The 25,937-nt window shown below is 37.7% G+C and overlaps 1 protein-coding gene across 1 annotated transcript in view; it reads left to right on the top strand.

Moving 5' to 3' along the window:
- FBN2 (fibrillin 2) overlaps positions 1-25,937 on the top strand; it is a 129,589-nt gene that overhangs the window by 58,285 nt on the left and 45,367 nt on the right. The window contains exons 19-33 of the mRNA XM_063422860.1: positions 1,335-1,460; positions 6,417-6,536; positions 9,917-10,054; positions 11,419-11,469; positions 11,637-11,762; positions 14,042-14,269; positions 16,480-16,605; positions 18,380-18,508; positions 19,639-19,764; positions 20,432-20,557; positions 21,393-21,515; positions 21,636-21,761; positions 22,338-22,463; positions 23,430-23,552; positions 24,705-24,827. Coding sequence (XP_063278930.1) covers positions 1,335-1,460; positions 6,417-6,536; positions 9,917-10,054; positions 11,419-11,469; positions 11,637-11,762; positions 14,042-14,269; positions 16,480-16,605; positions 18,380-18,508; positions 19,639-19,764; positions 20,432-20,557; positions 21,393-21,515; positions 21,636-21,761; positions 22,338-22,463; positions 23,430-23,552; positions 24,705-24,827 — 1,917 coding nt within the window. The remainder of the gene's footprint in view (positions 1-1,334; positions 1,461-6,416; positions 6,537-9,916; positions 10,055-11,418; positions 11,470-11,636; positions 11,763-14,041; positions 14,270-16,479; positions 16,606-18,379; positions 18,509-19,638; positions 19,765-20,431; positions 20,558-21,392; positions 21,516-21,635; positions 21,762-22,337; positions 22,464-23,429; positions 23,553-24,704; positions 24,828-25,937) is intronic.

Consider the following 25,937-nt stretch of genomic DNA (forward strand, 5'->3'; position numbering starts at 1 on the left):
TGCCAGGAAATAAAAATGGTCATCAGTAAAAATGCAGTGTTTTTGTCAGGTCTGAGTGGGTTTAAATCATGAGCTACATTGTTCGATGTTTTTACAGAACATAACACAACAGATTACAGTCCAAATCTGAAGTTATTGTGTGAGATTCTAATGAAATAATGTATTCATCACACTGCACAATTTGGGCTGAAGGATCATACAACAAGCTCAAAATTACTCTTGAAAGTATCAGTTTACAAATTTATCATCCTTTCCTTGGTTGAAATCGGATGAAGCCAAATTAAGACAGGTTATTAAAGAAAAGCTTTTTTTTAATTCATAGCTGCCAAACTTAAATCTTGTACTCATCATCTGGGGAAATTTAGGCTTTGTTGTCTGAATCCTACAGGAATAAGCACAGCCTGGAAAATCTAAAGTAGTTGAGGAAACCAAAATTCTCCAGATTGTAGTTATATTCCATTCTCACTTTATGTATTTTTAAACTTAAAAACTCTCTAGAAATATATTTGATTTAAGATTTCAGATGCAGTATTAGGTTTGGGAAATCAAGCAGTCAATAAAGAGGAGACAACCTGAAGCAGGATGAAATTTCATGTTTATTCTGACTTATCCTATCAATATTCTTCTATAAACAAAGGTTATTTCGACATGTGGTGGGCATTAGAGGAAAAGGCTTAAAATTATATTTTTTCTTCTTTAATAGAATAAATAGTAGGCAAATGAGAAAGACAGATTACTTTTTATTAGAATTATTTTCAATTCAATTAAGAGGAGTTCAGGAAATTATGTTAATATATGGGATTAGTCAGTGTGCTTGATATCCTTGTCGTAATCATAGGAGTTTTTTGAAAATACAGTGTTCCTCTGGAGGAGAGGTACATGTGTACTCTTGAGATGGCTGCCATACATGAACCGTACAGGATAGATTTTAATCCACTTCATGGATAAAGAAAACAATTTTAACCTATAAAACAGATTTAGAATTAATTTAACAGTAATTAACACAATTCTGTTTGTGTGTGTAAAAAACCCCAAATAGTTAAAATACCATTTTCAAAGCAAGTAGACCTTCATTAATTTATACTGTGTAGTCATACAAATGTCAAAGATCATTGTCATTTGACCAAGGTCCTTGACCACACTCAAATGACAAAGGTCATTGCAGGAAAATATAATTATTCTTTAAGACTAACCATGAATTTTTGAGTTTTCTAGTGAAAGAAAAAACTTCAGAGGCAGAACAGAAGTTTTTGCAGTAAAAACCTGAAAATGAATTAGAGCTTTGAAAGTAAGAAATGTCATTTTTGGTCATGGTCTGTCCCCTGTCCCTGCAGACATTGATGAGTGCTCTGTGAATGGGCTGCTGTGTGACAACGGGCTCTGCCGGAACACCCCGGGCAGCTACAGCTGCTCCTGCCCCAAGGGTTACCTCTTCAGCTCGGAGACAGACACCTGCGAAGGTGAGGAACCTGCACATCCTGTCAGATTTGTTGTTTATTGTGTCACATCAAAGCGAAACGGTCACAGGAGTGATGGCAGATACCAGAGGAAATGAGAGAACTGTGATATTGCATAAATCTTCACATTTCTCTTTTAATTTCTCTGGTTTTTAGTGTGTTAGGTATTGCTGTTGAGTTTCTTTCAAAGTGATCATTTGATTTTTATATGCTAATGTTTTCCTTTGCTTAGCTACAACATTTTTAAACTACAGTAGGGGGGAATATGTGCTTGCCTTTGATCATGTAGCGGGAACACCATGTCTGTCATCTAGGGAAATCTGTCTTGATCACAGAGTCTCCTTTTTCTTTTCTCCCTTCTTCTTTCCCTTCAGTCTGTGGTGATAGATAATTCTAGATCAAATCCTGTTATCTGTGATGCATTCCAGGACCTGGGTATTACTGCCTAGTAATACTAAAATTGTCCTTTATTTTTACAGTATAATCAAAATCACTTTCTTACATTACTATTTAACACAGATGTTAAAGCAACAAAAATGTTATATAGCAGAAACTAATGATAAATTTTAATTATTTTTAAAAATATATGGAAAACTATCAAAAAAGTAAATTTGGAAGCATTAACTTATGTGCCAACTCCTAATTCTTATTCAGAGTAGTAGAATTTTACTGGTCTTCTCCTTTATTTTTTGTTTGGTTCCACAAAATCTCAGTATTTGTAATCATTAGAAAGTTTTTATAGTAAATGGTTTTGCATTTCTTTGAGTGATGAAGAAACTGTCATTCTTTGTTGCAAAACACTTTATGTGAACCAGTGTAAGCATCCAGATTTTTCTGAAGTGGTGGAAGATATCACTGTCCTCAGCTCCTTATTATTATTGATCAGGTAGAAGTTATTGCCATACAGCTAAGCAAGCACATAGAAAGGAAAGTAGAAAGGTTTTAAATTCTGGCAGTATAAATTCATTCACATGTTCTATATAAAACATCTTCACCCCTTCTATGCAAAATAAATTATATTCCTTTATATTTTAATACATGTGGGTTTCAGATGTCACCTTTAAAAGTTCTTGATCTTTCTACATATTACAAATTGGTACCACTTGTTCGGAGTGGGCTTTTCTTGTGCCAACCTCATGGATTTACAGAGCTTTCTGTGACAATTTGTCTCAGTGCCTATCTACCCACAGTGCTCAGGAATTTATACTCCTGTGTTTGCCTCTGTGATCAGTGTCTGTGCACTGGAAGATTTCTGTCTGTGAAAACAGTGTATTGCGTGCCCTTAAGGTACATGTTTCTTGAGGAATCTTCTAGATGGAAAAACTGACGTAGTATGGTATAGGGAGGTGCTCACTGCCACGAACATCAGAGCATAAAACACTGACCTAAAGCTGGATGGGTGAGGAGCCAGAATGCAGACAACCCAGCCAATCTTGTTGAAATAAAATGTACATTTTCAAACAGTAAACTTAGATTTATTTCTTAATGGTAATGGTACTATTAGTATTAATACATCTTGAATCTTGTCATTAGTCTGACCTCTAAATTTAACCAATGAAGTAAAAAAACTGGTCAGGAGGGGTTTTATATACAAGTGTCTGTAAAACCTATTAAATGCGTTGTGGTTTTACTCATGTTGGGTAGGCAGTAGTAATGCAGGGTTGGCAGCAGAGAAAGAAATTATTCTCTTTCTGCCCAAATCCTGTTTCTTGTAATTTCTTTTGGAGTTACAGTTTCACTGGTTGTAAAAGCCTGCTGTAGTCAGGAGCTCTGTGTTGAGCACTGAAAATGCTCTGATGCTTATTAGTCACCAAGAAATTTTTAATATGACTCTCATCAGCAACTCTGAAGAAACAACAAAACCCTTCACTGGTTTTGTTTGTAGTTCAATTGAAATTTTTCATCAGTTTGTTGCAAGGAGTAGGAGACTTGTTTGAGGCTCCAGAGTCCGTGAAAGTTGAGATTTTTATGACAAGCTCCACGGTTTAGTTTGTGTTTCCAGTGACATAACTAGTTAAATGCAAACCAGATGTGCTTTGAAGTTCATTTCCAGGAATGTACAGCGGACTGTTTCAATTTTTGTTTCTCTGACGTTTACAATGTACACTCACTTCACTTGAGAAAAAAAAATTTAAAACACACCTCAGTAAAAATCTTCATACATAGTGCATTTTATTTTACCTTACAAAATAGTGTTAAAATCCATTTGGTTTCTTGCTTACCCTTTTAAAACTTACATTCAGTAATATTCTGAGAAGGTACAGGGAAACAATATTTGGAGTTTGTTTACATTGTGCATATGATATTTTTCACTTGATTCAGCAGCGCACTAGTGCTGAAATACACTTAATATCATCTCTAATCTTTTCCCTGGATGGTGATTTTGGGATGTAGTCAATGCACTATTATCAGCCTACTACTATCCAAATTCATTTAGTTTGGGGTTTTGTTTCTTTTTTTTCTTCTTACTTAGCATAGTGCTAAAGCATATCAAATGCAGAAGGGTCTGGAGCACGGCCCATGAAGCCAAGAGAGTTGCCTCTACTTTTCAAAAGATGTTCAACTTTGGCCCCTTTGTCTCCACTTACTCCCTTTTTTGATTGTATTTTTGGGGACATTGGCTTCCAGGTGTGTCCCTCAGTTATTTTTTGTCAGGTTTTGATTTAAACTCTGAAAATTTGAAACAAAATACATCTTTTCTTAGAAGAAAATTGGTTGTAATCCTACCTTGCTAAATGCCAGGGAAAATTAAAGATATACATGATAACCTTGTATTACCCCCATAAACGTGAAGCAGTTTGTTTCATGGATCTTCTTGAAGGGATGTTTTGGATAGTGGCACGTGTCTGCTTTTTATTTTGCCTTGCACATTGGTTGTGTCTGTGCAAACCTGTGTGAGGTCAGATGCCAGCTGTTAAAACAGTGTGACACTTTACATGAAAATCGCCCATTTTGAGCTTTAAGTACCTTCCCAGATGATGCCTGGTCCCTCATGGAAATTTCTCTGACATTGCAACTTAGTAAAAGAAGGGAGGAACACTCATTATGGTTTGGACTACACCACTTCAGTCTTGTTAGTTTGTCCTGTCTTTTCAATTTTTTCTCACTTTTTTTTTTAAAGCTAGACAAATTTCTGAATGCAAGATGGCAGATGGACAGAAAGCAAAAGTGTGTCTTTCTCCCTGAACATTTCTATTCAGAGGATTATTTGACATAAAGCACATACTTAAGATTACTTTTTGGTGTCAGTATGATTTATGATCTTAAGCACCACTTAGTTTCTCTGCAAAAGCAGCAGAGAACACTCCCCACTACCCTGTGTTGCTGTCTGGGGACGGAGTGGGAAGAAGCAGAGGCAGGGGGAATTAAAAACTGAGGTAATAAAAACTGAGGTAATAGAATATAAAATATATTCACAGGGAGGAGAAGGCAGTGGTGCAGAGCAGATAATTGCTGGTGAGGACTCCAGATTGCCAGCTTGGATGCAAAGAGACTTGGAGCTTATTCTCTTGGAACTAACAATGAGGCACATTGTCCTGACCTGATAAAGCCTCTTAGATTTTACATGCCTGTATCTGTATCTGTGTATGGTTAGTCTGTAAAATGGGCAATCCACAGTTTAAGAGTAGCCGTCAGAAAAGTAAAGCTCTATCATTTTTCAGAAAGTTGCTGACAGTCAAAGTCAGGTCCTGTTTGCTCTTTGTGGATAAGTCCGTTAAGTAAAGGATCTGTGATAGCTGACTTCTAAATTAAGTACTCGCTTTTGGCATGGAGAGACATTAGAGTTTCCAAAGTTTACTCATTCTGGACATTTTTATCTCTCTCTCTCTCTCTCTCTCATTTTTTTTAATAACACATGCATATTAATAAATTATATATTTATATATAAATTATATATTTAAATACCTGTTGTTTCCTGTGATGCACATCTCTAGTGAAATGAAGGCTTGATGCATCATATCAAAATAGCAAGTTGTAACTCCTAGAAAAAAATGTGGAGCACATTTCAATTTGTCTTGAAAGTGATCTCTTGATGCTATTAATGTCTCTAGTGCTTAACTAGATATTTTATTAGGTTATAATTAATTTAAAGTGAGCTGGTTTAATTTATAGATATTACAAGACATTCCTCTAGCACTGCTGGCAAACACAAGCAAGCACTAAACATTTTTTACTTCTGTCCCACCAAAGGGAACTGTTAAGATTAGAATGTATGGCTTGATTCAGGCTGCATATAAAAAAATTAAATTGGTTGGGTTCAGAAAGAAATGGTGGATATGCATCAGCAATTCTTCTTGGAGAGAATTTGTTTGTATTGTTTTAATCTTGAAACTAATTCCACGTAAAAGAAAAATTAGCAAATAGTGCTGTCTGCAGGGGTCCTATTCTTCCATATGAACAGGCTTCAAAACCTCATAGGGATAATAAACAGGATTTTGGGGCTAAAGAGAAGTACCATTTACAGTATTACAATTGCAACTGCTATTTCTTCAACGTTTCCATAACTAGAGAATTGCAGCCAGCATTATGATATTTTGCTTCTGACAGGGTTTTCTTAATTCTTCTCATGGAGCCATAAATGGCAAAAACAATGAGGGCTTTGTCCTCTGCATGGTGTAGCTGGGAATGCATTTGCATTATGTGAAAAAAAGTTTTCTCACGGGACAGTTGTAATTGATGCTGGAGAACTTTATGGCCCGTGGTGCTGGAAATTAACTCTTCTTGTAGAAAAGGGCCATTTAATTAACACTTCCAAACTATGTGCTCTTCAAAATACAGGCTACATGTCTGTTCATGTATCTTTTGAATGCCTTGCTGGGAGGAGTGGAGGGGCAAATATTTCATACAGTCCTCGGCCTTCACATTCCACAACAGCATTTAGAGAGTATAAATTACTGCGTAATACTTGTCAGAAGCACTCTGTTTGTTCTAATAATGTCTTTGGTTTCTGGTTTACAGATATAAATGAATGCGAAAGCAGCCCATGTGTCAATGGTGCCTGCAGGAACAACCTTGGCTCGTTCCACTGTGAGTGTTCATCTGGCAGCAAGTTGGACCCTACAGGACTGATCTGCATTGGTGGGTATTTCATCCCTTTATTGTCCCTTTTTATAAATAAATACACACACACACACATACACACATGCATATTCTACGTATATATAAAAATGTTAGCGTCTTTGGAAGATTCTTTTGGAAAAAAAGCAGAATGCTGCAGAGATTTTATTAGCATAAGGAGCGACAGTTCCCTGCAGGATGTCATTGGCATTATCTTTGAAAGCCATTCATTAATGTGTTTTTTTTTCCTTGCCCTCCTAAGAAAATTCAAAAGGGTTTCTATACTTTGCAGGTGTTCATAAGCTGCCATTTTTTAATACGATTTTTGTAGCCTAATCGAAATTATTGTAGGATATGTGTGGTGCTCCAACTCTATTGCAGTATCATGAATAGGTGAGTGTCATTAGTAAGTGGGTGATACTAATGTTAAATGTTGCTTTTTTTTCTGATGGATTTGTTTGGTGGTTTTCATTTGAATTTTCTTGTCAGGATTTTCTTAAGGTGAAAAAATGAATGCAAATACTCAAGTTTCTATTTAATTATGGAATTCTTCCCTGCCTTAATATGTTTATTAAGTGAATGTTACTTTTGTGCCTAGGCCTTCTCTTACATTTTGTTGTAACATCACTGGCTGGTGAAGTTTATTATTGGTTTTCTGATTTTCATGTTGTGCTAATTTCTTGATATAACCACACTAACCTATGCTTTTTGTACCTCTTATTTTTAATCTTGTGTTTTTATATCCAAAGGGGCCACAAGTTCAACAAGAGCCTAATTGTAACAGTGTTCTCGGTTTACTTTGCAAATGGTTTTTGTTGGATTGTTTATAGTATGAGGTCCCATTTCACCTGAATAGCAGTGATATAAACCATAAAATATAAACAAAAAATTAGCTGAATAGTGTCAGATAACAACTGAAGAACAGAATCCAGCTACATACTGTGAGCCTAATCATTAGTTTTTCATGTTGACAAAAATTGGCTCAGGAACCATGTTTTTCCAATACAAGTGTGAATATGTTAAGACAGAGAGGTCAGATGTAGAGCTAATGCAAGACATGCAGATTTTTACTGCTAGAGCCCAGTTTTTCCACCTTGACCAAAATTTCATTGGTATTGGAAGCAATGAGAGGAGGGTAGGCTGGGTTATTGAAAAGTTAGTGATGGACTGGAGATTACAGGTGGCTTACTGTGTGGAAAAACTTAAAAAATGTTCTTATCAGATGTATGCCATTTTTAAATCTCAAGTTGATTTTCTTCCATTACTCCTGTAGAGAAAGATTTGTATGTTGAATACATTTGTCCTATTTTTGGTCTTTTTATCAGATTGCTTCTGTAAAACACGGTGGTAAAAACAAATATGTTGTTCCTAAACATGAAGGACTGAAATAGTATTGAAGTTTAGGAATTTTTGTTTTCTTCATAAGAATGATCAAAGCAAGGTAATGATCAATTCTGACAAGTTTGGCTTTTTTTTTACTTTCAGATTAATTCTCATGTCAGAAACAGAATCAGTATCACATAATTCAGCATAGATGTGAGCCATTTGTCTCTTTCTGTGAGTTTTCCTGGGCAGAGAGAAAAACGCCTTGCTCAAATTAGTCAGAATGTAATTCACAGCATTTACACTCAGATTAAACTCAAACCTTCAGCAATTGAAGGTTGTATATTCAGCAATTATAATAAAAACTTTCAGCAATGATACTGACATGCTTTTCTGGCCCATGGGCAGCTTTTGCAATATTAAGACCAGGCTCATGGAGGGAAAAAAAGGAAATTGTTTTTGAAGCATATTTGAAGTATACAAGTGTTTCATTGCTATTTTGGGAATTGCTCATACCTTCAGGCTACTTTCATTTGTGCTTTTTGAAATACACACTTTTGCACGCTTTTTATGCATATTTTAGGCAAGATTTGTGGAGTTCATAGAGTGCACAATAAGTAGGATGCCATCTGCCTGTAGTATGCTTATAGTCTTCAAGTCAGGATCAAGGAGATAAGAGCAACAGAAGGAATGCTTTGATGTTGTATAATAACTCTTTCACCAAAGACTTTTGTCTGGAGAAAAGAGATGATGCAAAATAAAGGAATAGCCTGAAAAAGATAAGCAGATTTTGGCAGGACAGTGTGGATAGAGCTGGTATGAGCAGAAGCACCTGCTAATTTATAGAATTTAAATAATTTTTGAGATACTGTTTTTGATTTTTCACTCCCATAAAGCTTGCTAGTAAAAGGAAATAAGGTTGAGCTCTGTATTTATGCATTTGTTCAAATGTGGAGCTCTGTCCCACATGCTTGAGACCAGTGTTAACCTGAATAATACAACTGTGTTACACTTAACTCTTAATGAAATACCCTGCCCAGTTTCTAGGGCTGATTTCACTCACATTATTGGGCAAGGATTTTTTCCTGTTGCTTTAACCAAAGTAAGGTTGTGCTCCCTGTGATCCACATCATTTTTAAACATGACAACTTGGTGGAAAAGTTGAAGCTGTTTGGAAGAAGGTAAGTTGGAATGATTCTGTCTTAAGCACATTGTTCCTGAGCGTGAGGTATTGGTAATATATCTGGCCTTTTGCACATTCAATGCATGTAAATCTTAAATTCAAATCTTACTTCCCCTTCAATATTCGTCAAACTAAATTTGTCCGGGTCACTTGCTTGGCTTTGAACTCTGAGTATGCACCTACATTTAAGCCCTTCCTAGGCTGATTTCCAAGGCTGGGTCTGACCTTACAGGCTGCTTTTGCTGTCTGATCACCAAGGTTGTTGCCTGTCTCAAGAAATGTACCATTTGAGAGTAACCTTGTAAAGGTAGGTAAGTGTAAAGGTATTGAAGGTAAAACCTACAAAGTATGTACCCAATTTGAGATCTTACTGTCTTTTCAAAGTGAAGCTAAAGCAGCAGCAGAACCAGACCCCTAAAATAATGCAGAACACTCCTACCCACATTTTTTTAAAACTTCCTTATAATCTTGAAGGCTTCCCTTCAAGAGACACAAGAACACCTGCATTTCAGAAAGGGTTCAGGCAGTCACCTGGGAATGGGAGTCCCAGGTTTGGATCTCTGATTTTGTATATTTTAGATGGATCAGCCACTAGCTGAATTAAGTTAATAAATCCACCACAGTGTCTGGAAGACTTCTGCCAGCTGTGAGACCTGGATTCCTTCAGGCAGTGTGCTTTGTTGGTCACTTTCAGTGCTAGTGCTATCCATTTACACCAGTTTTAAACTAAAATGTTTATGAAACTACTCTTATGGAAGATTATGGAAGATTTTTTTTCTTTTTAGAGAGAGCCTGTGCTCCCTTGGTACTCAGCCTGCTGGTGTCATGGACATGACATGCCAGCTCTTCTGGATGTGACAATTCTGTATTGTTTTTGCTTTCTGTTCTGCTGCAGACAGCCTGAAGGGGACTTGTTGGCTTAATATCCGAGACAGCCACTGTGAAGTCAACATCAATGGTGCCACGCTGAAATCTGAGTGCTGTGCTACCTTAGGAGCAGCCTGGGGCAGCCCATGTGAACGGTGTGAATTGGGTATGCTCCAATATCCTTCATCTGGGAGAAGGGAATAAATACCACTAGCAGATTCTTACCATCTCTGTATACATTAAAAAAAAACCAAACACCCCCCCCGCCCCGCAAAAAAACCCAAAAAATCCCAAAAAAACAAACCAACCAAATAAACAAAACAACAAAAAAACCCAATAAACAACAACAAACCACAAAAAAAAAACCCAAACCAACTAAATCAGACACCAAAGCCAAAACCCAAACCCTCCTCCCAAAAATCTATGAAAATAAATTCTCTTCTTTCTTTAGAAGTTATCTATTTTAAACTTGGAATCTCCACCATCAGAGATCATCCTAATAACTTTGAAACATACCAGGAAATAACCTGAATAAACCTCTTAATGGCTACATTGTGTTTCATCTCCACAAGGACTGTGTGTTGACTGGGATAGGGAGGTAAAGGACTAAAACAGCAAAGTGAAATATCTGGTAAAATTCTGGATAACTATGTTGTGGGCTCTTTTCAAACATGTAGCTTGTGTACCATTATTGATTACAGAAATAGTTCTGTTGTTAGGTTGCAGGGCCGATTGTGGAAGCTGGAAGCAGCAATGCTAACTGCACTCTAGTTTATGGCAAAAGTACTGATCCCCTAAAGGTTTGAAAAATACCACTGGCAGCTGAACTGGTGTCAAGATGTCTTAGCCTCTCGTTTTTAATTGGAACAGTGACTGTAGGCACTTGTATCCCCCTAACAAGCAGAGTGCAAGCAGTATCCAGCAGAGCTCTTAATTGTGCAGTGCAGCAAATATATTCCTTTGACTCCAGGAAGCAGCATAGTCAGGTTAGGCTGGTAAAACTGATCAAAACCTAAACTAGACAGATAATTAGCTCAGATTGGGTGTGTTGGGTTCTGAATTTCCTAATCTGCTACTAGTTAAATTACAGTGAGCTCTCAAATCGTTATATGATGCTACAGTTTACACACATCTCCTAAAGTAATCTTATTGCTCAGCTCCATTGTTAAGCTTTGGTGGGGAAAAAAGGCTGGTAATTGATAGTAGTACAGTTTTAAATCTTCAGGCCTCTTGAAGGAATTTTACCTTTTAGCTTCATGTGAGTGCAGAGACTTATCTGATTAGATACTGATCATTTCACTGAGGAAAGCACATGAGAAAGTAATGGTCTAAGGTTTAATTTTCTCAACTATTCACTTAGTTTAAACAGAATGTATGAGTTAATACTTCTCTTGATGGAGGCTAGAGCACTCCCCACCTTACACAGTGAAATTATTAGCAAATTCTGAAGATACATGCCTTTTTACATATTTTGTTCCTGCCTTCCTATCACTCTAAAGCAGTAATAACATCTTTCTGGCTTGGTTTCAGACACAGCTTGCTCAAGAGGATTTGCCAGAGTGAAGGGTGTTACCTGTGAAGGTGAAGTTTTTGCTTCTTACTCAAGATGTCACTTTCCCCCCACCTTTGAAAATGTGATAAAATGGGATTTACTGTGTTGTTTCTTTCTTGTCACCTAAAATTCTCCATAAAGCTGTAGTTCTCCCCTTGGAGTCAGCAGGTAACAGAACTCATTGTGTCCCCGACAGATGTAAATGAGTGTGAGGTTTTCCCGGGGGTTTGTTCCAATGGGCGGTGCGTCAACAGCAGAGGCTCCTTCCACTGTGAGTGCCCCGACGGGCTGTCCCTGGACGGCACAGGGCGCATGTGTTTAGGTAAGGACACACCTCACTCTCACAGCTGTGTCCCACAGCTGTCCAAAATCGTTCGTCAAGGGGCTTGAAAGAAAGCGTGGTTCATTTCTGAATTATCCCAGATAATGTACCTGCTTAGATATCTCTGCCAGTTCAGAGAAGAGCTGTTAATTCCTTCGAGGAGTGAGTTTGTTTTGAGGCTTGTTTTGCCCTCAGTGCAGTCAGTAGGCTGTGCTAAAGTTCTTTCCCTGCTCTGACTCCTGTTCAGGAACAGTAGTGCCCTGGGTCATGGGTGGTGAGCACAAATATGCTGGTGCAAATTAGTCTTTTTTTTCACTGCACAAGCCAGTGTGTGGTTCTTTTCCTGACATTTAGGTACACAAGTACAATATTTTGCCTGCACGCTTAGTTGATTTGTCTTCTGGTTGACCTGCATAGCTGCTAATGGGATAGACCCTTGAGTATAATAACCATAATTAACTTCTCTGGAAACCCTATTGTATTCCCCTACCAACTGGTGTTACAGTAAACCTAACAAAAGTCAACTTCTTTGATTCATATTCACTGCACTATTAAATTAATTTAGTAACATAAATATAGGAAGGAATTTTTTTTACTACCATTTAATTTTTTTCTTTTTTTAACTGTGAGAACCACAAAAGGATCATTTCATAAGTCAGAATACCTGGTACAATAAAGAAATACTTGTGTCTGTCCCATCAAATAAAAAGGTAATTTTATAAGTGAAAATACTTGGTACAGTAAAGAAGTTCATGCATCTGTCCTGTCAAATACACACAGAATCCTAAAAAACACAGTCGTGTTAGGGTAAAGATGTATCTTGAGACTGGGAGACAGCAAAAGAAATTCTTGTACTTTGTGCGGCACAAAAGAAGGAGGAAGGAGGCACAAGAAGGATCCAGAAATTTAACTGTAGTGCAACATTAGCTACTTCAGATGGCTGAACATTGTGCAGAAATGCAGACTCTTGAGCAGGAGCTGAGCATTAATGTGTGCTTGTGTTCTGCCAGTTGACGGGGGTGATGTAAAAAACACAGACACAGATGGAAAGAATAGTGTTATTTTACTAAGAATATAAAGGCAGCGCAAAAGTAAAATAATACATTCAATAAAATTACATGTTTGGCTTTAGCAACAAGCAAAAGTAAGCAAGGTAGTGCACCTTATCGTTACTATATGAGAGACAGGATAGTGATTGAGAAAGATACATCACCAATTGCCTAAATACCTTACTGTCATCCAGATCCTCAGTTGCTAGGGAGCCTCATTCACAGCGAGGACCTGGAGAACCCTTCCCAGCAATTGGGAAAATCTTACATGCTGCGTCCACCTGTAGCTGAAGTCTCTAAATTTGCCCTGAAAGTGGGTCCAGCTTTTATAGGCCCAAAACCACAAGTCGAAGTGACTTGATTATATTTTTAGCGCAGAAACTCCTCGGTCTGATGGCACATGTCCTGACCAGCAGAGGCCAGGGCTTGGCCAGCGCCCAGACCTTGGCTTGGAGGGTTTCCCCTAAAATACCCTCCAAACAGGCCTCTATTCATGAGGAAACTGATGCCTTTTCCAGGGCTATGTAAAAACATAGGCCAAACAAAGTACAGGGAATAAAAAGCAGTAATATTTATTGCAGGGCCTTCAGGTACACTTCAGGCAGACAAAGCCCCTCCAGGGGCTACACCCAAAATGAACAAGGGTCATGGATTTTCCCACTTCTACAAATTTGGTCTATTTGCATATTGGGAGTTAATGTTCCAATTACAGCTTCAGGTAATGAAGTAATTTATCCCAAGTTTGTTCCCTCCCCAACTCACTTTTGTTTACACTTCTGGGGCCTGAAACAGTGAGGTGTCCTTTATTCCCAGGCCTAGAGAGGAATTGTTCTGTCTGACCAAAATGTGAAGACAATAGCTAGAACTGTATATGGAGTTTAGAGTTATACAGTAAGAAATTGCAGGATTATATAAAGTATGTAAATATATATGTGAAGAATAAACAAGGCAAAATTCTAAGGCATCAATGGCAGTTAGGAAGGTTTCTGAAAGTAATACTTTTTTTGTAGATAACTATACAAGGTTATTCAGAGCTAGCATAAGCATCTGCATAAGCATCTTTGTCATCTGTTTTTAGCTCAGTAATACTGGTGGTGTTAACCACAGGGTGCCCAGGAATCATTATGTAAGTCAACTCCGGCTTAGGTCTGCTGCTCAGGCCGCAGCTCATTGTGCCTGAGAAACAGCTGAGAAGGGGGATAAATGCCTGTTTGTTGTTGTGGAACACAGATATTCGCACGGAGCAGTGCTATCTGCGGTGGGAGGAGGAGGAATGTGTGCAGCCCGTGCCTGGCAGGCTCCGGATGGATTCCTGCTGCTGTGCTGTGGGCGCTGCCTGGGGCTCCAGCTGTGAGCGCTGCCCCATGCCCAGCACCGAGGAACACCGGGCCCTGTGTCCCAGGGGCCCTGGCTTCTCCAACAGGGGGGATGTTCTCACTGGCAGGCCATTCTACAAAGGTGAGCGTTCATTCTTGTTCTTCAGGGTTAATTGTGGGTGCATCTGGAAGCATATCCTGAGGGAATTCCAGCGTTTGAGGCTGCTTGTTGCATGCTTGAGAGATGGGATAAAGGCATTTGCCTGAAAGAGCTGACGGTACTGGTGCCTTGGAGTGGCCACCTAGAAGAGAGGCTGGACAAGATGAAGACAATAAAAGTGGCTATTTATTGAAGGCTTCAGTAGGTACACCTTGAGCAGTCAGAGGCCTCTGAGAGAGGCTACACCCAAGATGGGACAGGTCACAGTTTTTCACACAAGTGAAAGTTCGGTCCATTTACATATCAAAGGTTAATCTGCCAATTACAGTTTCAGGTAAGGAAGTAATTTTCTCCAAGTTTGGCCCCCCCAGTTCAGTGTTGTTCATGTTTCCTGGGGCCTGAGACAATAAGATGTCCTTGAGCTTCAGGACTAGAGAGGAATTATTTTGCTTGAATAAAATAGGAGAATTGTAGATGACAGGCTGTGGAGTTTTAGAGTTATACACTAAAACAGTACAGGATCTGAAAAACACAAAAGCTAAATCCTAAGGCATCAATTCTGATGTCCGAGTATTAATTGTGAGTGCATCCAAGAGGGTATCCTGAGGAAATCCTGGGGTTTGAGGATGTTTGTTAAGTGTGCTTGAGAGATGGGATAGAGATATTGTATCAGGTGGAGGACATCTCTGCTTTCAAGGTGCAAAGTCTGAATTGGGTAATGAGAAGAAGAAAGTCCCTGAAAGGAGAGGAGCTCTGAATTAAGGGAATAATGCAAAAGGTGCACATTTTTTAAGGTCGTGCTGCAGGGAGTGAATTGAGTGTCAGATGGTAAATTATTTATTTTAGATGTAAGCATAAAATAATATTAAAATTTGACCAGGGCTCTCTGGGAGATTGAAGAAGAATGTGGGATTTTTTGTTTGGTTTGCAAAATCAGTGATTGAAAGGAGAGGGTGCATTATGATCATGAGGGCAGTGACAACAAGGATCTGCAGTGATAAAGAAGTAAATAAAAGTATTTTGTCCAGTTTTCACTAGCTTCACCTCCTTTAGAGCATCAACAAAACAGAATAGGCTGGAAAACGTTAAGAAACCAGACCTAAGTTACTTCAGATGGCTGAAATCTGAGAAGAAAAACTGTAGTTTTCTGTGTCTGGAAGTTTAGGTGATCCAGAAATTTGTTAGGTCGTGTTTTTGGTGGTTTGAGTATGTTTGTTGGTTGGTTGGTTGGTTTGGTTTGGTTTTTTTTAAGGATATATTCTGAACCATTTGTCTTGGAGTATTTTGAGTTGCTTGAGGAAACTGTTGACAGTTTGGACCTCTGCTTCACCATAAATAAGCTCTGATTTTCAGGAGTCATTACTCTCAGGCAAAGCTCCTGATTTTCGTTGGTGATTTACTAAAGAAATAAGGAAAATAACAACAACAACAACAATAGCAACAATAGTTTTTGCTAATTATTTCATAAATCTTGTTTAGGCTGAGATTTTCTGAGGTTTGGCTTTCTGTTTCTGTTTTTTTATTTGTGCCACTGTAATGTTCCATTCACAGAAATGCATGGAAGGTAGATGTCTATTTCACTGAAGATGATTCTCAGTTAAGAACTTTGCCTCAGCAAATTCTATCAAGGATGTAGGAAAGGTCATTCAGCCTTGTCCTATGTAAGATCCTGTAACAGTTTATGTTACCCAGCGTTAATTGGAGGTGAAACATTTCACTTGATATTCTACAAAAGAAGAATGACAATTTTCAAAACTGAGCTCCAGATAGAACTCTGGCAGTCTCAATTTAAAAACCAAACCCAGTCAGCCAGGTAATAGTTGCATATTTTACAAGCTGGCTCAGGAATCCCAGGAATATTGATTTTAGCACAAAGCAAACTTGAGCACAATACACAATTGTAGCACAATTTCAACTCAGAGAGTACCACTGAGTTACTTTGACTGCTGATAAACATAAATTTTTAATTATTGGTTTTGGTATTGTGAAGCAAAGCAAGCACAAATAGCTCAAAATGTAGGGAAACATCTCACCTCCAGTCAGGTCTCCAAGGATGTCCCCTCTAACCCAAACTCTGCCTTTTATGCTCAATGCAATTGATAAGAAGAAGGAAAATCCTATTGATTCCATGTATTTTTATGCTTAAGAATTTCTTAATTATTTATTCCTAATTATTTTGGTTTTGTTCCTAGATATCAATGAATGTAAAGTATTCCCTGGCATGTGCATGAATGGTAAATGTAGAAACACAATTGGAAGTTTCAAATGCAGATGCAACAGTGGGTTCACTTTAGATATGGAGGAAAGAAACTGCACGGGTACGTAAGCCTTGCACTTTGCACAGTTTGGAATCATGGAACAGTCCTGGTTGAAAAGGGCCTGAAAAGGCCAAGTCCTTCAACCTGTTGTGGGGAAAGGGAGCCCAGAGAAGATTATCTAGCACCCTCTCCATCTTGGAAACATCTGATGATGGGGACTCCGCCACATCCCTGGGGCTTTTTAAAGGGACTTACTCATGTGGCAGAGCTTGGTGATCTGGAAACTTAATGCCATTAATTTCCTTCAGTTTCTAGGAGCTTAATCTTTGGACAGAATGGTCAAGAGTCTCAAGTTTCCCTTTCAGAAACTGATTATTTAATAAATACAACACTTTTCTCTTTTTATAATTGGTGTTTCAGATGCTCAGGTCATGCTGTATCAGTACAACCTGAAAAATCAATAAGGATCACCAGTGAAGCCAAGTTTAATGTTCTAATACAGAGATTATCTTAATTTGTATTCCTTACTCTCTGGTCATTGTATTGCAAAATTAATTTAGAGGCTGTAAGTTAATTTTTATTTAGATTTGATGGCTGAGGATACACAAGGGCACCTCAGCAATTCTGACACCAGTGCAACATTAACTCAGGAAAATACAGATATGTGCGTTTAATTTAAAAGTTTAGAATTTTGTTCTTTACTGTCTGGAAAGTCTGAAGATAATCTTGACAAGTCTGTGGCTGTGAGAATTTGGATGCCTGCATTGTGAGTGGCTCTGTGCTGAAAACGAAGAAGGTTTTGCTACAACATACAGACTGTCCATGAGTGTATCTGAGTAATAACTATGAAGTGTGGGTGGTAAGGCATGCTCATGGAGGTTGGTCTGGATGCTAGTGGTGATTTCCTTGTTTTTATAGTGATTGCATTGATGAAGAATGCATTTAACAAACTTTATTTCTAAACTAACCAGAATAGATCAGAAAACTCCCTGCAAAAGGTTTTTTCCATTTTGTTCCATGGTGATGAAATTATTCCACTGACCAGCTGCAGAGAAACAAGTTTTCGTAAATATATGACTTTTTTTGCTTGTTTTAAATTAGCAATAAATTGTTTTATAAAGCCTGTAGGAGCCAAGATACTCAGTAATGTCCCAGATCTGCCATGCAGGTCTGACACCTCCACACATCTCTGAGGACTGGGTGTCATCACCTAGCAGAAACCTGTCCATGGGCAGTGACACGAAGTCCTCTCCTGCAACACTGACCTGTTTCACCGGATCATATCCACGTTAAAATTCCTCTTTAGATTTCTGACTCACTGTCAGTGTGATTTGAAAAAAGCTCTTCTGTCTTTTCTGCTATAGGTTTCATTCAAATCCAGCTAACAAGACAAGCAGTGAACTGTAAATCTAGCTTTGATAGGAGCTAATTCCTAATGGCAAGGGTGTATGTAAGCTTATAATGCTACTACTGGATAAATACCTTCATAATAATCTAATTATAATCAATGGCACTGTACTCATGGAGGCAGTTGATACCTCTCTAAGAGTGGTATCTCGAAATGTCTTACACTTAGAATCTAACTTCAAGTTACACTTAATAGAAACAAACTTGTTACATGGTTTACTATGATATGACAGCTCTGAACACAGCCTTAAAAACCTTCTGTTTCACATAATCAGATGCTTCTATAAGTAATTAATTTTCCTCTCTTGATTGGCATACTGTATATGATTTCTGTAGACTTAATTTATAGTGATTTTTTTTTTCTGTGAAAAGCAGGATAACCTTAAACCTAGTTTGATTTTTCTACCTCTCCATTGCTATGAAACAGACATTGATGAGTGCAGGATCTCCCCAGACTTGTGTGGAAGTGGTGCTTGTGTCAACACTCCTGGCAGCTTTGAGTGTGAGTGCTTTGATGGCTACGAAAGTGGATTTATGATGATGAAGAACTGCATGGGTAAGTGTTGCCAGGATGCCCTGAAGTCTCCATTTGCTGTGCAAAGCCTGGCTGTTATCTCAACTGCCACACTGAACACTTCAGATGTGTCATTATTGTGACTTTATGAGCAAATGAGTGAGATATGCAATTTATAGAGACAGATAACTGAATTAAGTATATAGCCTTGCTTGTCCTTTATGCTAATTACTGCTACGCTTAAGAGGCACTTATTCTGTACATGTATTTTAGAATGGCAGCAACTCTTCATACAATTCATTTAAGTAACTGCTAATGGGGTACCCAAATATTTGGTAAAGTTAGGAACAGAAAGCTGGAGTTTTCTCTTTCAAAAGCAATGTCAATCCCTTTTCATTGCTTCTTCTAGGACTCAAGAAATTCTCACAGCATTTCCTGAAAAAAAATCCCATCTCTTTAATTTGTTTAAAGTTGTAAGAATAGGTCTGGAGACACCAAAATATGTCCAGTCACCTTAAAAAATCTTGACTTAGGTTCCTGTCACCTTTGGTTGTTTTTCCTGCAAATTGTGATGCTTTTAGACTTTCCTGGGAGACCAGAAGTGTGAGTGCATCCTCCACCTTAAACATCTTTGTTTATATTTCTCTCACTACATCTGCAGAGTTAGCTGGTTTTATCAGGTTTGTGAGTCAAATATTCAGTTTGCCTTTATGAGCTGTAGCCAGAATACTTCCCAGCCATTTAGGTAAAAATCTGAGCAGCCATTTAGGTAAAATTCGACACACAAACATCCACCATAACAGACAAGAATTTCAGTGAATACATGAACAGGTGTTTGGTTGCCTTAAGCAATTAAAAAAATATACATCACATTACTGCATTGTTCCAAGGGTAATATCCAAAGATTTGCTGCCTTTGCTTGTGCCCCATGTTATATTGAATATCTAGTGTTAAATGATGAATTTCTGGTTTTCTTGAGAGAAAAAACCCTCATCTTTAGAGCTTATAAAGATACATAATTTTTGTTTGCCTTGTTATGCAATATGAGTAAAGGAGCAACACCATGAAACAATCCTTTTATTTTGTCATTTGTAGACACTGGGAATTGCTTTTCTCTTTGTTGCCCTCTTATCTGCCCATTTTGTTATCTGCACATGATGGTTTCTTTGCAGATATAGATGAGTGTAAACGCAACCCTCTGCTCTGCAGAGGTGGCACCTGTGTGAACACTGAGGGGAGCTTTCGGTGTGACTGTCCCCTGGGGCATGAGTTGTCACCATCACAGGAGGAATGCTTAGGTGAGTTTCAGGAAAATAATCTTCCGTTTAAGGAACGGTCATGACTGCTGTGAAAACTTCCAGTCTCTGGCAAAGGTGGGGTCCTAGGAATCTCTTAAAGAAATTAATGCTCCTCCTTTATATTAGTATCTTCATATCAAAAACTAAAAGCCTGTAAAATTCTCAGTGCCGTAATGTTGTTGACTCCAAAGAGGAGTGTTTTACCAGACCACTTAGGGGTTATTTAGCAACTGAAAGGGCCACTCATGGGAGCAGCTTTAATCAGTCACAAAAAGGTGTTGAGGTATTGTCCTGTGTTGAAACGAATTTCTCCTTTTAGCTCAAAATCCACACAAAAAAAAAAAAAAAAAAAAAAAAGAAAAAGAAAAAAAAAGGGCGCATATTATCCCTTTGGCTTATTTTCTTTATGGAAAATAGCAGACTTGGTAATCAATGGCCACAGCAGATTCTGTAATTAGTGCTCTCAGAGCTGAAGGTAAATCTTTGGACACAAGCTTAAACATGCTGTGCAGAATTCCATTCCTTTTACTGGGACATGCCAAGAACAAGAGAGAAATTGAATAAACCTGAAAGCCACCACTTTGCAATATTACCTCTCATTCTCCCTGGAACCTAAGCTGTTAAATATTCTGAATTGTAACTGATACAAACAACTATTCTTCCCCAGATGTAAATGAGTGCTCATTGAGTGACAGCCTCTGCAGAAACGGCAAGTGTGTGAACATGGTTGGGACGTACCAGTGCTTCTGTGACTCTGGGTACCAGCCGACTCCTGACAGACAGGGATGCACAGGCAAGTGTTGTACACGTGCACATGGGAGTTTGTGCTTCAGCTGTATCGTTCCATCCTTGCTTTTATTTAATTTTACACCTTCCTTTTGAAAATTAGCAGGGCTGTTTTCTCATGTGCTTTGAGGATTATAGTGAGCTATTGTGGAAATACAGAAATATAAAGGAATATAAGGAAGGTATAAAAGGATGGTTGCTGTAGTGAACTCTGCAGAAACTTTGAAATTGTACTTACTGTACTACTCCATTAAAATCAGAGGATTGAGCTAACAACCAGAAAATACACCTACATTTTTCAATCAAGCAAGAAAAGCCCCATGCATTGATGATTTATCTTTCATTTTTTTTTCTCCTTATCATATGCATCTCTTTAGTCCTTCACTATAATAATACTGAATTATGTAGTTGCCAGCGCATGAACTCCTTGCAAAGGAGTACAGCTGTGCTGAGAGTGTTTTTTATTTGCTTGTTATGTGGTTTTATACAAATATATATATATATATATATATGGTTAAAATACAAATTTATGCTACATTTCGAACTTTAAGTTTTGCAGGGTTTCCCTTTTTTCGTTTCCAAACTTTGTTTCTTGGAACTTTTTTCCACACCCCTAGCAATACACAGGAACAAAAACAACATTTAACTTAGCCATTTGCTCCCACACATGACAAAGCAGTTGAAAGAGGGGAAAAATGAGCAAAATATAAAACAGAGACAGTAGAATGAGAATAAAAATTCAGAATTAAGCCACTGATAAACGTTTTTATGTAAAATATAAAGGGAATATGTTTTTTTTTCTTCAAGAAGTAGACTTACTGCTACCAATGTTGCTTCCCCAGATACTGATGAATGTATGATAATGAATGGAGGCTGTGACACCCAGTGCACTAACTCAGAAGGCAGCTATGAGTGCAGCTGCAGTGATGGCTATGCTCTGATGCCAGATGTCAGGACATGTGCAGGTAGGTTTTTACACCTGGAAAGCTCCAGCATCATATCTTTCAGCCAAAATCGACGTAGTGTTCCAGCCTATCCATGCCAGACTAACAGAACTATTATCGGCTTTTTCCTCCCCCCCTCAGATATTGATGAATGTGAAAACAATCCAGATATCTGTGATGGTGGGCAGTGTACCAATATCCCAGGGGAATATCACTGTCTCTGTTATGATGGATTTATGGTTTCTATAGACATGAAAACTTGTGTTGGTAAGTAGCTGTCTGCACCAAATTTAGTGCAAGTCTTTAAAATTCTGCAGCTTTTGTTTCAAGATGTTCTTTCTACTGCATCCTTGAAAGTGGGTAATGAAATTATGTATATTGTCAAAAATAACCTGCATGCCTTTTGGTAAGTCCTTAACAATGAACCAGATCTCATAGTTAAAAAACATTTGGGTAATTTTACTATAATGGAATATGTGTCCTCAGAAGGGATTAGTTGAGGAGTCCAGAAGGGGGCAGTTCAAAAATTATTCGTTGGAAGAAAATTATTATGATCAAAAATAAGTTTTAAGAAAATGATTTTAAGTGATTCTTGTAAGAGAAAGTTTGCTTCATATTCCTTTAATTAGCATTCCAAAAAAAAGCTGAAAACAAATGGTATTTGTTTTACCACAAAACAGTGGTATTTGGACTGCACATTTATCCTTATTTGTTTTAAGGAATTTACAGAATAGAACATGTGAAATATATGACAACCTCATATAGTAGGTATTTTCACCTGAAATAAAATGTTCCAAAATGACAACAATGTCCAACTAATAATTAATTTATAATCACCCACAGATGTGAATGAATGTGATTTGAACTCCAGCATCTGCATGCTTGGGGAGTGCGAGAACACCAAAGGCTCCTTCATTTGTCACTGTCAAGTTGGGTATTCGGTCAAGAAAGGAACCACAGGGTGCACAGGTAAAACAGATTTCCAGTGCATGTGTCATATACTTTGGCTAGCTTCCTGGTAAAACAAATGCACAAGTGTTCACACACAAGGGAGAGGTTGGTATCTGTACATATTTATATATATATGTGAGTGTTTCACATCTGCTAGCATGTGCCAGAGTTTTGAAGGAAGTGTTCCTTCACCAGTAGGGCTGGAGGCCCCTTGCAAACTAATTTTAAAGATTTTATCAGCACAGGTTATGTGAACGCCCATGTTACAGAATATGGCTTGGGGTGGCAAGGCTTGCAGTTATGTTGGAAGTATTTTATCAGTGCTCATTTGACATATGTACCTCGAGGATGAACTCATCTCAACTCAAGCTGCAGGAAATGGCCATGTGGTTCAATGAAAAAACAAGAGGGAAACCAAAAGTTAAAAAAAAAAAAATCCTTCAACCTTTGCCAACCATTTTTAAGGTTCTGTAGTCACTCATAATCACTATACAAGTTGCTGTGATATTTAAGCAGTACCTTTTCTTCTGCATGCTCTCAAGAATCCAGGCTCATCTGAAAGAAGCTGACAGAATTTCTTCTACAATTTCGTGTTTAGGAATCTGTTCTGTAACTACTACCTCCCTGGGTGTGTAATTCTTTCTATAACTGAAAAGTGGCTGTGCACCCCAAGACTTCATCCCTGTTTTAGACACAAAAAGATCAGCATATTTAATATTTCTGGAAAAGAGCATTAATATCAAGCTGCAAAGCAGTTGTAGGAAGGAGGACTGATTGTTGTGTTTACAAACAAAGAGCAAAAATAAAATGCAATGGTCCCTCCTTTTTACTAATACAGAATACAAAATGGCTTGCTTGAATTATTTTATGTTCCTAAATGTTTGGTTTTTTAAGGACTGCAAACCCTCACAGTGGAAATATGTAAAAGGAACAGAATTTTTAATGTTTTGATATAAATATTGATAGTTTGTTTTGTGCTTGCAGATGTGAACGAGTGTGAAATTGGAGCGCACAACTGTGACATGCATGCCTTGTGTGTCAATGTGCCAGGAAGTTTCGAATGCAGTTGCAGAGAAGGTTGGGTTGGAAATGGCATTAAGTGTATTGGTAAGTATATGTAAAATAAAGATTTTTTTCTCTCTCTCCCCACTTTTGGTTTTTTTTCTGAAAGCATGTCATGTGACTGTGTTATTCGTCCATTATAAACAAAGAATTATTCTTCTATCTGCTGTAGCCTATGGATGGAAGGGTATGAAAGATGCTTAGGTTTCACAGATTTGGTTTTCCAAGAAAAAAAATAACATTTTACTGTCTCAGAAACACAATGCTGTAACATCTTACTGAGATAACACTTACTACGTATTTTACAAAGTTTATATACAACTGCTACTAGAATGTGCAAAATTAAAAAAAAAAAAAACAACCCAAAACCTAAATATATTTTGTTTCATTGTTTCCTGTCAGTAAGATATTTCCAGTCCTTCAGACATTTTTTGTAAATGTCTTGTAATATATCTGATTTATAGACCTTGATATAAAACAGATTGCAACTGGAGGGGTGGGAAACCTGCATCTGCATTTTCTGGGCTGCTGTAGTTGTGTATGTCCCTTTGCCTGCGGTAAAACATTGGTGGGCAAAAGACTGTAATACTTGCTTTTTGTTTTCAGAACATTCTGGGATCTATGGAAGAGAAGCTTTATTTAATGATTTGGCTTTATTGATGTAATGTGCTAAAAAAAATTACTGTATTATGAGATTTCTCATTTCTACTTCTTTTTTTTCTTTTTCGTCTTTTTTTTCTTTTTTCTTTTTTTTCATACATATTATCAAGCCAAGTGAATGCTTGCATCAGCTCTCATGGGGTTGCATTGTTTTCAGTTTCTTGTATTACTTGAGGAGACTTTTAAAATAAGTTGCAGATTTTTACCTCACTACATTTCTTTGGTTCAGTTTCTTTTGTTAAAAACTAATTTTGAATTTAAGCTCTTTAACAGGACATTAACATCCAAGTAATGAGTCAGCTGAATTTCATCTGTTGCTCAGAAATATTTTGTGCAGTCCCACGTGTTGTAATTTAAAGGAAGACATATTAAAATGGCATCACTACAGATTAACCCTGTATCATCTGACAGTAAATGTGTGTATTTTTGGTGACATAAATAATGTTTGCAGTGGTTGCTGGTTATATTGGCAGTTAATTGCCAGCCAGTTTATTAATTGCTGTGCTGCTACCTGCACTTTTTCACCTCAATGTGCAGATCTTGATGAATGCTCTGACGGGACCCAGCGATGCAGCACCAATGCCCAGTGTGTGAACAGCCCCGGCTCCTACCACTGTGCCTGTGCAGAGGGATTCACTGGAGATGGCTTCACCTGCTCTGGTAAGGAGTTTTGCAACACCTGACTTGTCCCTGGTTGTTTTTCTCTTGTATAGAACCTTCGTGAATTAGACCTAAGCCCACAGAGCAAGACAGGAAATGTGAAAATGTAATTTAAGATCAAGATGCTTCTTGTCTGCATAAGAAATGGTGTCAGAGGCACCTGATTGTTCTTTTGATTTGTGTGCCAGTGGGACCCACTGGATCCATTTTTTGGGGGAAGTTCCTGTCTGCTGCTCCTTCCTCCTCCTTATCTTCATGCCAATTATTTTGAACATGCATGTCCTCTAAGTCAAGAGCACCAAATGCCAGCTCTATTACAGTTTGTCTCTCTGGCATCATCTTTTTCCCTACCATTCTATTAGTAGGACAGGATATGATAATTAACATAAGACTTTATAAAAAGAAAAACAAAATGCAGTTATAAAACATTGCCCATGATCTCTGCATTTAAATTTGTAAGTGACAATGGAGATTGTTATTCACAGAGCAGGTTAACTCAAAGTGACATGTATTATATGAAATATAAAGATTTCATATTAAATATTAATTGCTATGTCTTGGGCTACTCTGATCTTTATCACTTACAGAGTGGGGATGCAATATTATCTCTGCTCTCAACTTTTAACAACTTTTAACACAACTTTTAACAGCATATTTAATAGTCTGAAGAAATGCATTTAAATAATACTGGAATACCTAGAAAACTACTATGAATGCATTCATTATTGGCTAACCGGCTAATAATTACAAATAAAAATTAATTTACAGCTTAGAAACAAGGTTTTCTGATTAGTAGCATAACGTGTTTTTATTTGAGAATAAAGACCTTCAAATATGACTTGGTTTTGTATTTCAAGTTTTTAGTTCATGAGCAAAGTTTTTATCCCTATTTTGAGCTTCTGTGTTTCTCTAAAAATCAGATGTAACACTAACTATGGACAAATAGAAAAAAGAAAACATATAAAAATTTTTTTGGACAATCATAAGCATACCTGAAAAAATTATCTCTATCGCAATGGTCAATGCCCTCCCTTGTCATTCTGTTTCTTCATAGCTCTTTTGGGGCATACTAGAAGAATTCCTGGTGTGCAAGCGGTACTTGTAATATTC

Source organism: Prinia subflava, chromosome Z, assembly GCF_021018805.1.
Source record: "Prinia subflava isolate CZ2003 ecotype Zambia chromosome Z, Cam_Psub_1.2, whole genome shotgun sequence".
Taxonomy (NCBI): domain Eukaryota; kingdom Metazoa; phylum Chordata; class Aves; order Passeriformes; family Cisticolidae; genus Prinia; species Prinia subflava.